Below are 12774 nucleotides of genomic sequence, written 5' to 3' on the forward strand. Positions count from 1 at the left end.
TTATTACCAGTTATTTATATAGCGCGCACATATTCCGCAGTGCTTTACATAGAATAGTTGGCCATTCACACCAGTCCCAGCCCCAGTGGTGCTTACAATCTATGTTCCCTATCACATGCACACACACATACACATTAGGATTAATTTTTGTTGGGAGCCAATTAACTTACCAGTATATTTTTGGAATGTGGGAGGAAACCGGAGCAACCGGAAGAAACCCACGCAAGCACAGGGAGAATATACAAACTCCGCTCAGTTAGGACCGTGGTGGGAATTGAACCCATGACCTTAGTGCTGTAAAGCAGTAATGCGAACCATTACACCGTCTGTGCTGCCCTATTAAAGCTGGTTAAGCGCTAATTACTGCATGTCCTCTTCATGGACTGGCCGCACTCGCTCTAAAATCAGCATTTGGAAACCCCCCTCTAGAAATCCTGCATTTGCCACTGCTCGGTGATACACTTTACAAGTGAAATGCAGTCAAAAAAGTTCAAGTGATCTATTCACCTATGCTCTCCTGTGACATGTACATTTACTGGTAGCAGGAATAAGCCAAACCTTCTCTAGACATAAGTGAAACATTTGGGCATATTCTGAATTTTGCAGCCAGTAAATCAGTTTATGATGGTTGCCCTGAACAAAATACATCAGAATTCAGAACAAAACTGTATTATTTTAACAAAATATAAATAACATGTATACCTCTAAAATCACCTAAAAAATAAAATAAATAAATAATAAAGTATCTGTGAATGGAGTATCCAAGAATAGAAAATGTGCTGAGTATTGCAAATCTCCCAAACCGCATGAGAACAGCTGCTATGATCTTTCTCCAAAAGAGAACACATGGACAGTAGGTCCAGACAAAGGGCTGATGTGCAGTTGAATGTACCATTGTCTGCGGGAATTCGTACTGAGCATACACATAAAATTATGGCACGCAAATGCCGCTGTTCAGAATCATAAGCAATTTGAAATCATCAACCGTTATGTCCTGAGAGGAATAACAGGAGAGGCAGGGGCTGGCTGGCAACTTTTAGCCTGGGGGGCAAATGCATGCAGGCGGCCCTGGCAGAGGAGTAGCATGTAGCCAGGGTGCCCGAAAGAACGAGGACACCCTTATGCAGGCCTCGAGTAGTGCCCCGAGTAGTGATCCCCCCTATGCAGTGCCCCTTGTGCCCCCAGTAATAAGCCCCTTATATAGTGCCCCCAGTAGTGGTAACCCTTATGCAGTGCCCCTTAAATAGTGGCGCCAGTTGTAGTCTTCCCCCTATGCAGTACCCCCACTATTGCCCTTTATATAGAGCCCCCAGCAGTGGTCCCTCGATGCAGTGCCCCCAGTGGTAGTCCCCTCCCCCCTATGTAGTGCCCCTAGTAGTAGTCCCCTCCCCCCTATGCAATGCCCATAGTAGTAGTCCCCTTGTAGTGCCCCTAGTAGTAGTCCCCCCAGTAGTAGTACCCCCCTTGTAGTACCCCCAGTAGTAGTCCCCCCCTTGTAGTGTCCTCAGTAGTAGTAGTCCCCCCCTTGTAGTATCCCCAGTAGTAGTAGTCCCCCCCTTGTAGTACCCCCAGTAGTAGTAGTCCCCCCCCTTGTAGTGCCCCCAGTAGTAGTAGTCCCCCCCCCCCTTGTAGTGCCCCCAGTAGTAGTAGTCCCCCCCTTGTAGTGCCCCAAGTAGTAGTAGTCCCTCCCCTTGTAGTGCCCCCAGTAGTAGTAGTCCCCCCGCCTTGTAGCGCCCCCAGTAGTAGTAGTCCCCCCCTTTGCAGTGCCCCCAGTAGTGGTCTCCTCCTTATAGTGCCAGACCCCCCGCAGTAGACACACATAATATTAAAAAAAAAACACACTTACCTGACACCCGCTCCTGCTCCTGGTCCCGCAGCCGAGATCAGCTCTTCCGTCCGCCGCTTTGCATTATGGGAGTGACGCGTCATGGGAGTGACGCGTCACTCCCATTACCCACTGCGGGAGCCGGAAGATGTCCGACTCTCATCAGCTGCCAAAGCAAACACACAGCTGCCGGGTGCGGCGGCTGTGTGTTTGTGCTGTGTAGAGCTGACCGAACTCCGTCCGGTCAGCGCTACACACACGGTGCAGTCTGTGTCACAGTGACACAGACTGCCCGCGGCCCACATGACGCTGCGGCCCGGGGGGCACATGGCACCCTGCCCCCCGGCCCAGCCCGCCACTGAGGGGAGGGAAGGAGGGAAGGGGATGGGGTCATGTAGACAAAGTTCATTAAGGGTATGTTCATGCGAATGAGGCCTAAGCAGACCAAACAGGTTTCTTTTGTGTAATGTCTGCTCAATTTGCTTCCAAATGTTCATGTATAAAATATATAGTAGGGTTCATTGATGCTTGTTCTGTATTTTATGCACAGCCACAGTGGGGCAGATCGCAATTGGTACGCTGTCTTTATATGTTTCTAAAAGAGCCATAAACATTTCCTTTTCCAATTTATAGGAAAGAATCACATGTGTTCCCACAATTCCAATCTTACACTGGTATCACTGGGCCTCTTGGTGTCCACCTCTTGCGATAACACTGTCCAGAAATCAGGAATTAGGAAGGGTCACACGTACCTTGCTCTTGTACCACCTCTCGGCCTCCTGGCGGCTCTTATCTGCCATACTCTGGTATTGTGCCCTGACCTCATCCATCACATGCTTCATTTCCAAATCCCGGTTATTGTCCAGTTCTACGGTCACTTTGTCATTGTGCACCTGAGACTGCAGCTCATTTATTTCCTAGAGAGAGGACAAGATGTCACTATAACTGGGCACACAGAGATTTGCTGGGATATTGAAAAATTGACAAATATCACTGAAATCATATCAAAATTGGATGGGTCATTTTTGGAAATGAGCTTAAGGGTACCCAGTACACTGGGCAATGAGACCCGTCGGCCTGGCTACCCAGAGGCAGAGTGTCTCTCATGACTGACCGGTCACATACATACAAGTTTGAATGATCTGATCGCCGGACAGGCAGATAATAGAAGGCGCTTCACAGTCAGATGCATTCCAATCAATTTTACCATTCCCCTCGTCAACTACGGATAGGGATCAACAGTGCTATTTTTCAGCAGGAACAAGCAGGAACTCAGGGCCCAATTCAGACCCGCTCGCTAGGATGCGTTCGCACGCAGCCGTCAGCTGCCAAAGTATGCAAATTCCGCGATCGCACGGCAAGGCATTAGCACGCCCACTATGTCTTGGCGTGCGATCATGGTGTGTATTTAGGCGCCCACCAGCCTGTCTTAAGACGCCCACTTTCCCTTAGTAATACATGTCATCTTATGGAAGTGTATGCAACCATCGGTAACATCGAGTACCATCGGACCTGTATGCAGCCCTTGTGGCTGACCATACCCTACCGCAAGCACTGCAAGTGCTCCTGTATGTAATTCAACCATGTGACGTGTACTATGATGCTCCATCTTAATTATGCACGCCTCTGAAACGGCGTTAAGATGCTCAGACACACCTGCGTTCACACCACCACTCCCCCGTTTCCATTGACCAACCCCTGTTACCACCTACAAACGGCTTATCCTGTCACTCAGTCTAGCGAGGCGCCTGTGTACAAGAGGCGATCGCATGGACCGGTTCGCGCACGCGCAATGCGTTGCATATGCACATTGCAAACATCGGCTGGCTACGTGAGAACGCATCCTAGCAAGCGGGTCTGAATCCTGAACCTTTCATTAACTATGACGTAATGTCCTGGGCTAAAATTTATTTTCCGTAAGATAAGTTTTATTTAAAGTCCCTCTTGAGTGCCTTCTTTTCTAAATACTATATATATATATATATATATATATATATATATATATACACATATATATATATATATATATATATGTATATATATATATATATATATATATATATATGCATGTAGTAGTATAATAGGTTCAGGAACTGTGGGTGGAGCTACTGGGGGTGGAGCTATAAAAAAACAATTATATAAATATATTTATTTATTATATATTTATATAATTGTTTTTCTATAGCTCCACCCCCAGTAGCTCCACCCACAGTTCCTGAACCTATTTTTCCAGGAAAAAAGCCCTGGGGATCAGTGAAATCTTTCTGCCCATACAGATTGAAATTTGTGGCCAATTTTACATTTGGTAGATAACAGCCAACTTCATAGTGTGAACTTGAAGCCACCTTGCCCTATGCACAATCATTTGCATATGGAGCTAGCAGACACCTCAATTGTTTTGGGGGTACAGATATGACTGACAATCTCATTTATGAATAATAACACTCAGAAATATGTTTTAGTTGCTTTGTATCAAACACAGTGCTGCAACTGTAATGTAATACTGCTGATATACAGTATATTGTGTTGCATTACCTCCTTGTACAGCTGCTTCAGATAGTCTATCTCATCAGTGAGGCTCTCTAACTTGGATTCATTGTCCACCTTGTGGAGGTAGGTGTCATCCAGGTCCTGAGAGAAGATAAATAAGGTACATATTTATATAAAACTTTTTTTTAACAATATAGCATTATAGTTCTATTGTAAATTTTTACCAAATGGAACAGATAGCTCGACTATAGGTCTTCATTTGCAGTGCGCATGCGTATTTCAGGAGACTGGTCCAGCCATTTTGGACCAGTATCACAGAGGAAGCTGGTTATCTCTAAGATGTGTTATGCCCTCTCCGGCATTGTATGACTATATTGTGACTTCAGGAGGAATAACAGAGATCTGTGTAATTTGCCAGTGAGGAAAGATACAACTCTTGGTAATTTGCCCTTTCAGGAGAAAAAGGTGTGGAGTGATACAGAGCTGTGTATGTTTTTTTTCTCCATCGAAGGGGTCGTCACAAATGGAGATGGACATCCCTAGATCCTCCTGGTGTCAACAAAGGAATATTATTAAGCATGTGTGTGGGGAGGGGGGTGAAGCTAGTTTTTTCTGGGGAAAGTGGGGTCTAAGTGCTCTATTTACTACAATCCGCATTTGTAATGCAGATTGTAGTGTGATATTACCTTCAGGCAATATCACAGGAATTTACTACAAATCCCTTGCAGGGACAGAGCTTGCGATAAAGCTCTGTCCCTGCAAATCCCCTCTGCACACTTATCACAGTATTTTCGCAAAAATACAGTGTTAAGTACCGACGTATGCGCCTACCGACTGCTGCTAAGCACCGCCCCCGTCTCTAAGCCCCACCCACGCGATCCTGGTCCCTCTCCCCGCGACCCCCCCTCCCTTAATTACACTTACCTGCAGTGATCGGTGCTCCGGTGATGTCCTCCGTGTCTCCGGTCAGCTGACATCCCATACTGCACTGGGACCCGGTCAGGTGACGACTGGGTCCCAGAGCAGGCTGGGAGACCAGCTGACCAGAGGGAGAACATCACCCGGAGCCCCGATCACCGGTCCCTTTACTCAGCTAAGTTTTTTTTTTTACTATTTTTTTTTCTTTTTTTTTTAGCAGTGATCAGCGTGTGGTCTGTTTAAACCACACAACTGATCACTGGGGCCAGGTCCGGCTCTGCTATACCTGTTAGAGTAGAGCAGGAGTCCGGTAACCGGGGGAGACCCTGGATAACGCCACCTTATTACCACAGGGCTTTCCCCGGTATTTTTTCACAATTTATTTTTAGTAACTTTGGCCAGATCACATTTCCCATTACAATTATGGGAAATGCGATCTGCTTACTAAAAATAATTGATAATTAGGGCTTGGAGCTGAATTTTACGAATTCTACTCCAATTGCCCTGTAGTAACTATAGGTGATACTAAAATAATGTGAAAAGAGTGTAAAAACACCCCTTTTCACTTTATTTTAGTAAAAATAATGTTAATAAATAGAGCCCTAACTGTGAGTAGGTGAGGAGATAATGTCTATCTTTAGCTATTACGGTAAAGTACAAATAACAGCATATCCTTTTAGCTGATGAATCACAGAGCTACCTGAGGTTTGCAGTTGGAACAGCCATCCAGGGCCGTAACTAGGGTAGTGCAGCCTGTGCCATGGCATAGGGCACCAAAGGGCAGGGGGTGCTGTTCAGGCCTGTCAATTTCCTGTTTATTATCATTCTTACTTGTAGATTCCTCTTATTTCACACCCAGCATATCCTGGCCTCCCCTATCTCTTCCCTGTCCCTTCCCCATGAGGCCATTCCCCTTTTTTGGGTGTGTTATGTCCCTATTTTTAAAATGGGGGGGCACCAATGCTCTTTCTGGCACAGGGCACCAAAAAGTCTAGTTACGGCTCTGTAGCCATAAGTGGATTAACCATCAATGGACATCCCTGCTGGGGGGAATGGCAGGCAGCGGTCCAAAGAGAAATGGGAGAGGTGCTTAGCAGGCTGCCAGGGGCCAGGGGCATACCTCGCCAGGGGCATACGTCCTGTGCAGAGAAAAAAATCAGTGCCTCACAGCCAATGATGGCGGAGAACCATCAGAGAACCATTGCATCTTCATCATCAATGTCCAATATACGGATGAACGTCAGCAGGTTACCCATCAATGGTCGCCATTGATGGTATGAAACCATCAGCTGTGAACCATCAATGGTTTCATCCATTGATGGTCAGCCCTGTTTTAATACTGGCCAGACAGCGGGCTAGTCAGGGAGTGGGGGCGGGGCTTCGTGGGTTGTGTCGGGGGTAAGCGGGGGCGGAGGTAAGCTCCAGGTCCCAGCACATGGAGAGGGGGAAAAAAAGAACATTGTTTGGCTCTGTGCCATCAATGGAGATGTACCATTGGTTCACCACCATCGATGGTAAACCATCGATGTTGGTTAATCATTGATGGCCGATAGCCGTCCATAGGCCAAAACCATCAACCATTGGTGGCAAACTATGGATAGTTGTTAACCATTGACAGTCGATGGTCATCCCTATATTGTAGTTAGAGAGCTTCTTACACAACCGAGTACTCTCTGGGTCATGTACTCTACCTTCTTCGTCAGCACAAAATCATTTTCTAGCTGATTCCGCCTGTTAATTTCATCCTCATATCTGCAGGAACAAAAGCAAAAGAATATATACAACAAATAATGGAAGTTTACTGGGTCATATGCCAGGAAACCAGGATTAAAAACATTCTGCATAACACAGCCCAGTTCTAATCGTTTGGTAATAGTTGCTAATATAGTAGTTCTGGGTCAAATATTATAGGTTATCAGTCAGCTGGCTATACTGAGGTCATGACATACATATTTTTTTCTTGTAAATGCTGCATTTTAAAGGGTCATTAAATCTATAACATAAATGGATGCATCTCATAACATTTACAAGTATTTATTTTACAGTCAGGTGCATAAATATTGGGACATTGACAGAATTTTCATATTTTGGCCTCTATTCACCACCGCAATGGCTTTGAAATGAAACAAACAAGATGTGCTTTAACTGCAGACTTTCCGATTTAATTTGAGGGTAATTACATCCAAATCAGGTGAACGGTGTAGGAATTACAACGGTTTCTATATGTGCCTCCCACTTTTTAAGGGGCCAAAAGTAATGGGACTATCAACTCAAAAGCTATTTCATGTACAGGTGTGGGTTATTCCTTCGTTATTTCATTATCAATTAAGCAGGTGAAAGGTCTGGAGTTGATTCTAGGTATGACATTTGCATTTGGAATTAGTTGCTGTCGACTCTCAATATGAGATTCAAAGAGCTGTCACTATCAGTGAAGCAAGCCATCATTAGGCTGAAAAATCAAAACAAACCCATCAGAGAGATAGCGAAAACATTAGGTGTGGCCACATCAACTGTTTGGAACATTCTTAAAAAGAAAGAACGCATCGGAGAGCTCAGCAACACCAAAAGACCCGGAAGACCACGGAAAACAGCTGTGGTGGATGACAGAAGAATTATTTCCCTGGTGAAGAAAAACCCCTTCACAACAGTTGGCCAAATCAAGAACACTCTCCAGGAGGTAGGTGTATATGTGCCAAAGTCAACAATCAAGAGAAGACTTCACAAGAGTGAATATAGAGGGTTCACCACAAGATGTAAACCATTGGTGAGCCTCAAAAACAGGAAGACCAGATTAGAGTTTGCCAAACAACATCTAAAAAAGCCATTACAGTTCTGGAGCAACATCCTATGGACAGATGAGACAAAGATCAACTTGTACCAGAGTGATGGGAAGAGAAGAGTATGGAGAAGGAAAGGAATTGCTCATGATCCAAAACATACCACCTCATCAGTGAAGCATAGTGGTGGTAGTGTCATGGCGTGGGCATGTATGGCTGCCAATGGAACTGGTTCCCTTGTATTTATTGATGATGTGACTGCTGACAAAAGCAGCAGAATGAATTGTGAAGTGTTTCTGGCAATATTATATGCTCATATTCAGTCAAATGCGTCAGAACTCATTGGACGGCGCTTCACAGTGCAGATGGACAATGACCCGAAGCATACTGCAAAAGCAACCAAAGAGTTTTTTAAGGCTAAAAAGTGGAATGTTATGCAATGGCCAAGTCAATCCCCTGACCTGAATCCGATTGAGCATGCATTTCACTTGATGAAGACAAAACTGAAGGGAAAATACCCCAAGAACAAGCAGGAACTGAAGACATTTGCAGTAGAGGCCTGGCAGAGCATCACCAGGGATGAAACCCAGCGTCTGGTGATGTCTATGCGTTCCAGACTTCAGGCTGTAATTGCCTGTAAAGGATTTGCAACAAAGTATTAAAAAGTGAAAGTTAGATTTAGGATTGTTTAGTTTGTCCCATTACTTTTGGCCCCTTAAAAAGTGGGAGGCACATATAGAAACCGTTGTAATTCCTACACCGTTCACCTGATTTGGATATAATTACCCTCAAATTAAATCTGAAAGTCTGCAGTTAAAGCACATCTTGTTTGTTTCATTTCAAAGCCATTGTGGTGGCGAATAGAGGCCAAAATATGAAAATTCTGTCAATGTCCCAATATTTATGCACCTGACTGTAAGTACAAGTTCCCATGCAATGACAGAATGCATATGATATTTTAGTAAGCTAGTTTTGTTTATTGAAAACTATTTTAGGCTACATATGATATTTTAGGCTAGGTTTGGTATTTTCAATAGTCACAAACTCTGATTAATTTAAAAGGGGACAGGGCAATTTGCTGTGACAGTTACAGATATTTTAGGGTCCTATACTGTGCATTACATTAACTCATTTAATTAAATTATAAAATTATAAAAAATGCATTTTCCTTATGGATGAGGGTAAAGGCATAAATGTAATATTTAAGCTGCATACACACACAACGATTTTGTAAATGAACGATTTTAGTAAACGATTTTTGTTAATTTTTTCAAGGGAAATATCGTTTACTAAAATCATTAATTTACTAAATGTAATGAACGATTTTTTTGAACTGCAATCGATTTTTGCATATTCCCTTAATGAAAATCGTTGAGTTGGTCAGTCTGATTGAACTACAAACTACAAACATGAACGCGCATGAACGATAATCGTTCATCGTTTTAACATAGAAAGTGAACGATTTCTTTCAACGATGAACGATAATCAATATTGTTTATCGATAATCGTTCAAAAAATCGTTGTTTTTGTATGCACCTATTCTGTGACAGGGTCAGCGTAGTTCCACATTAAGTAAATGTGGAATATCCAGATCTTCCAGGTTTGGCAGAGCAAAGGCATTAGGATTGTGTAAATGTCCAGTTCAGGTGTTGCCTCAATCAGTGCCTGGAAACGCAGCTGATTACAGACACCTGTTAGAAGCTGGTTTAAGAACTGCAGAGACACTGGGGAAACTGAGCCTGATGGTAAAATAGTCGCCCAGCTTATAGGCTTGGGGGTGACTAGGGTTAGGGGCCCTGGACCTGCTAGTCCACTGAAGAAATATTGCTGTATTAGAAGACTTTGTATGACATCTTGCCTGTGAAACCGCCATATCCTGTGTACCTGCCTGTGGTGAGCAATAAAAGTTACTGATGGATTTTACCCGGTCTATGTGATTCTTGTCACATTTGGCACCCGAACAGGGAGTCTTACTGGATACTGCTTCGCAACAAGAGCCCAGATACAGTGACGGGATCCACCCACAGCGGTAGTGAGACGCTTTGCAGGATGCTACCCACTGCACAGCGGCTTGGTGAGTAAGTCACTTTACTAGCAGCTGGGTGGGTGGGTGAGTGTGGCAGGCCAGCCATAAAACAGCAGTTGTTCACAGTGATACTATGTCTGTGTATATGCAAATTGTGCACAATATAAAAACTGCTTAATTCCAGTATATGGGTGAATGGCCAGGGAATGTGGTGCAGTTTTAAGACAAGCCAGCTGATATAGCTTGTTGGGAATCTGGCTTCCAAAACAGAATTTATAAAGCCTCGTAAGTTTGTCCATAAAGGGATAAAGCAGTGTAATATGGAGGAGCTTTTGAAAAGTTTTGCTGAAATATCTGCAGGGCTACAAGCCCTGGCAGCAGTGCATCAAGCACAGATGCAAGGGCAACAAACTCAAATTCAATTATTAGATGCACAGTTAACTGAAATAAGGAGAGGTGTTAGAGAAGCTTACTCCATCTGATGACATTGAAGCTTTTCTGTTCACCTATGAGCGTACTGCTGCACATTTCAAATGGCCTGAGGAGGAGTGGGCTGCCAGACTTGCTCCCTGTCTCACAGGGGAACCTCAGAGAGCATATGTTGATTAAATGTGACTGAGGAAAACTCCTATCCACACTTGAAAAAGGCCATATAAGGCAGAGTTGGAGTGACTGGACCTAGCAAAGCTCAGGAGTTTCAGGAATGGCGGCTAAACCCGTCTAAAGCTTCAAGGGTCCAGCTGACCACATTAGCCAGGCTGAGTAAGGAGTGGTTGCAGCCGGACAAGAACTCTGCTCAGCGTATAGTAGAAGTGGTGGCTTCTCCACCATGCTGTGCGGGTACTAGATCGTGTGGTGCAAGAATGGGCTCTACAGGCTGGTCCTCAAATGTTTGAGAAGTTAGCAGTGGTGATTGAAGGGTACCTGACTTTTGGGAAGTTAAGCAAAGCCAAACAGGCATTACAGACAGTTCCCAAGCCTAGAACCCAGGTCCCAATTATTAAAACCAACAGCCCACCTCCAGTTGTGTGTTTTGACTGCGGTGAGCCGGGTCATTTGCGCCGGCACTGCCCAAAGCAGGGCGAGCCGATGGGACTGTAGTGGTGGAAAAACAACTCAACCAGTGGTCAGCATGGCTGCTGGAAGCACTTCACCGGCACAAACCACCTTGATTCGTTTGATGGTGTGAGTGGAAGGCCGGGAGGTCTGGGCCTTAGTGGATACTGGCAGCGAATTAACCATCATCTCTGCCAACCTGATTCCACCTGGGGCTGATCAGGTGCTAGCCCAGGTACAGATTATATGTGTACATGGGGATGTAGAAGAATGCCCCCAAGTGCACCTCCCAATAGTGATCAAAGGGTGATCCCTGAAGGTGGTAGCCGCCAGGGGATTAACTCCAAATTGCACATTTTACTATGGAGAGCGAGATAAAATGTGCGATGTTGCTGACCACCAAGTGCAGTAAACGAAAAATGCGGTAAACTCCTCGTTTACCGCATTTTTCGTATGCATCATTCTGCTAGCAGCCGGGCTGCGATGTGGAGGGTAACGCCAGCCTATGGGCTTCTACCGCATCACGCTGCTATGAGGGGTTCGATCTGATCCCTCCCAGCATGCCCCGCGGCCGCCGCATCACTATGCGCATATGGACTCCCAGGTCATAAACCCGGAAGTCCACTGTGCTGCAGAGATCTTATCGGAAGAGCTGTCCTTTGCTGTACTGATCGCATATGTTAGTGCATATGCGATCAGTACTAATGCGATGTCCGGCGGTAAGTGTTAGTGCATGCCGCCCCTGGTCACAAAGTGTCTATGTGATCCTTTTATTTGTCAAGTATCTTTTTTTCTACATTACAAGCCTAGGTACAGTAGGACAGTACAAATAATATGCAGCTGGAAGTACCTGGTCTTTAGTTCTTCCACTACAGCCTGCATGTTGTGGAGCTCGGCCTGCAGCTTGTCCTTCTCGTGCAGCAGTCCATCTATTTGTTGCTTGAGGTGATTGCTGGACGTCAGTGTGATCTGGTCAATGTTGGACTTATAACTGTCTTTTTCCTTCAGCAGATGCAGCTGGGTCTTTAGGATCTTATTCTGCCTCTCCAAGTCTCTGACCTGTGAAAAACAAAATAAGTTACTGGTGTTGCTGCCGCCTGGGCTAAATCTTTGTTGGATACTAATGAAAAGGTTTTATATACTAAGGGCCATATTCAATTAGATGCAAAAAGTCAGTTGCTGGACTTTTTGCCGACATCTGAGGTTTTGGGTGCGAAAAAGTATAGCACTCGTCCCCGCGTATCCCCGTGTTCTATTTCAAATCGGCGAAAATGGGACCCGGCGAAAACTAAGTGAGCGAAAAGTGCTGTCATTTTTGGGGAAATCAGCCTGACACCCACCTAAAGATGCTGTGACATGGGAGTTCACTATGTGTCCCCCCGAATAGCACTGCTGAAGGTATTCTGGTTCTTTAAAAGGTCTCAATAGGTGCTGTTTAGCGTCTTTGAAAAAGTGATGTAGAATAGCATTTAGCAAGTTTTTTGGGAAAAATGAGTAGTCCCAGCAAATTTGGGGTATATGAAAATGGGTGCAAGCATATTTTAAAGTGGCTAATATGAACGTTAAAAAATCATGACAAATCCACCTGCAATAAAAAAAAAAACACTTGGGGCATACTTGGGGACCCCTCTTAGTCTATTTCACTAGTTTAGAAGTTTGTCCCCCAACTTTGATTTTTTTTT

The 12774-nt window shown here is 44.7% G+C and overlaps 1 protein-coding gene across 1 annotated transcript in view; it reads right to left on the minus strand.

Moving 5' to 3' along the window:
• Positions 1 to 12774, minus strand: part of LOC148524101 (intermediate filament protein ON3-like) — a 52164-nt gene that overhangs the window by 14278 nt on the left and 25112 nt on the right. The window contains exons 2-5 of the mRNA XM_088472426.1: positions 11943 to 12151; positions 6925 to 6985; positions 4361 to 4456; positions 2578 to 2742 (exon numbers count right to left, since the gene is read on the minus strand). Of these exons, the coding sequence (XP_088328552.1) occupies positions 2578 to 2742; positions 4361 to 4456; positions 6925 to 6985; positions 11943 to 12151 (531 nt within the window). The remainder of the gene's footprint in view (positions 1 to 2577; positions 2743 to 4360; positions 4457 to 6924; positions 6986 to 11942; positions 12152 to 12774) is intronic.

This window comes from Taudactylus pleione, unplaced genomic scaffold, assembly GCF_031769625.1.
Source record: "Taudactylus pleione unplaced genomic scaffold, aTauple2 ptg000122l, whole genome shotgun sequence".
NCBI lineage: Eukaryota > Metazoa > Chordata > Amphibia > Anura > Myobatrachidae > Taudactylus > Taudactylus pleione.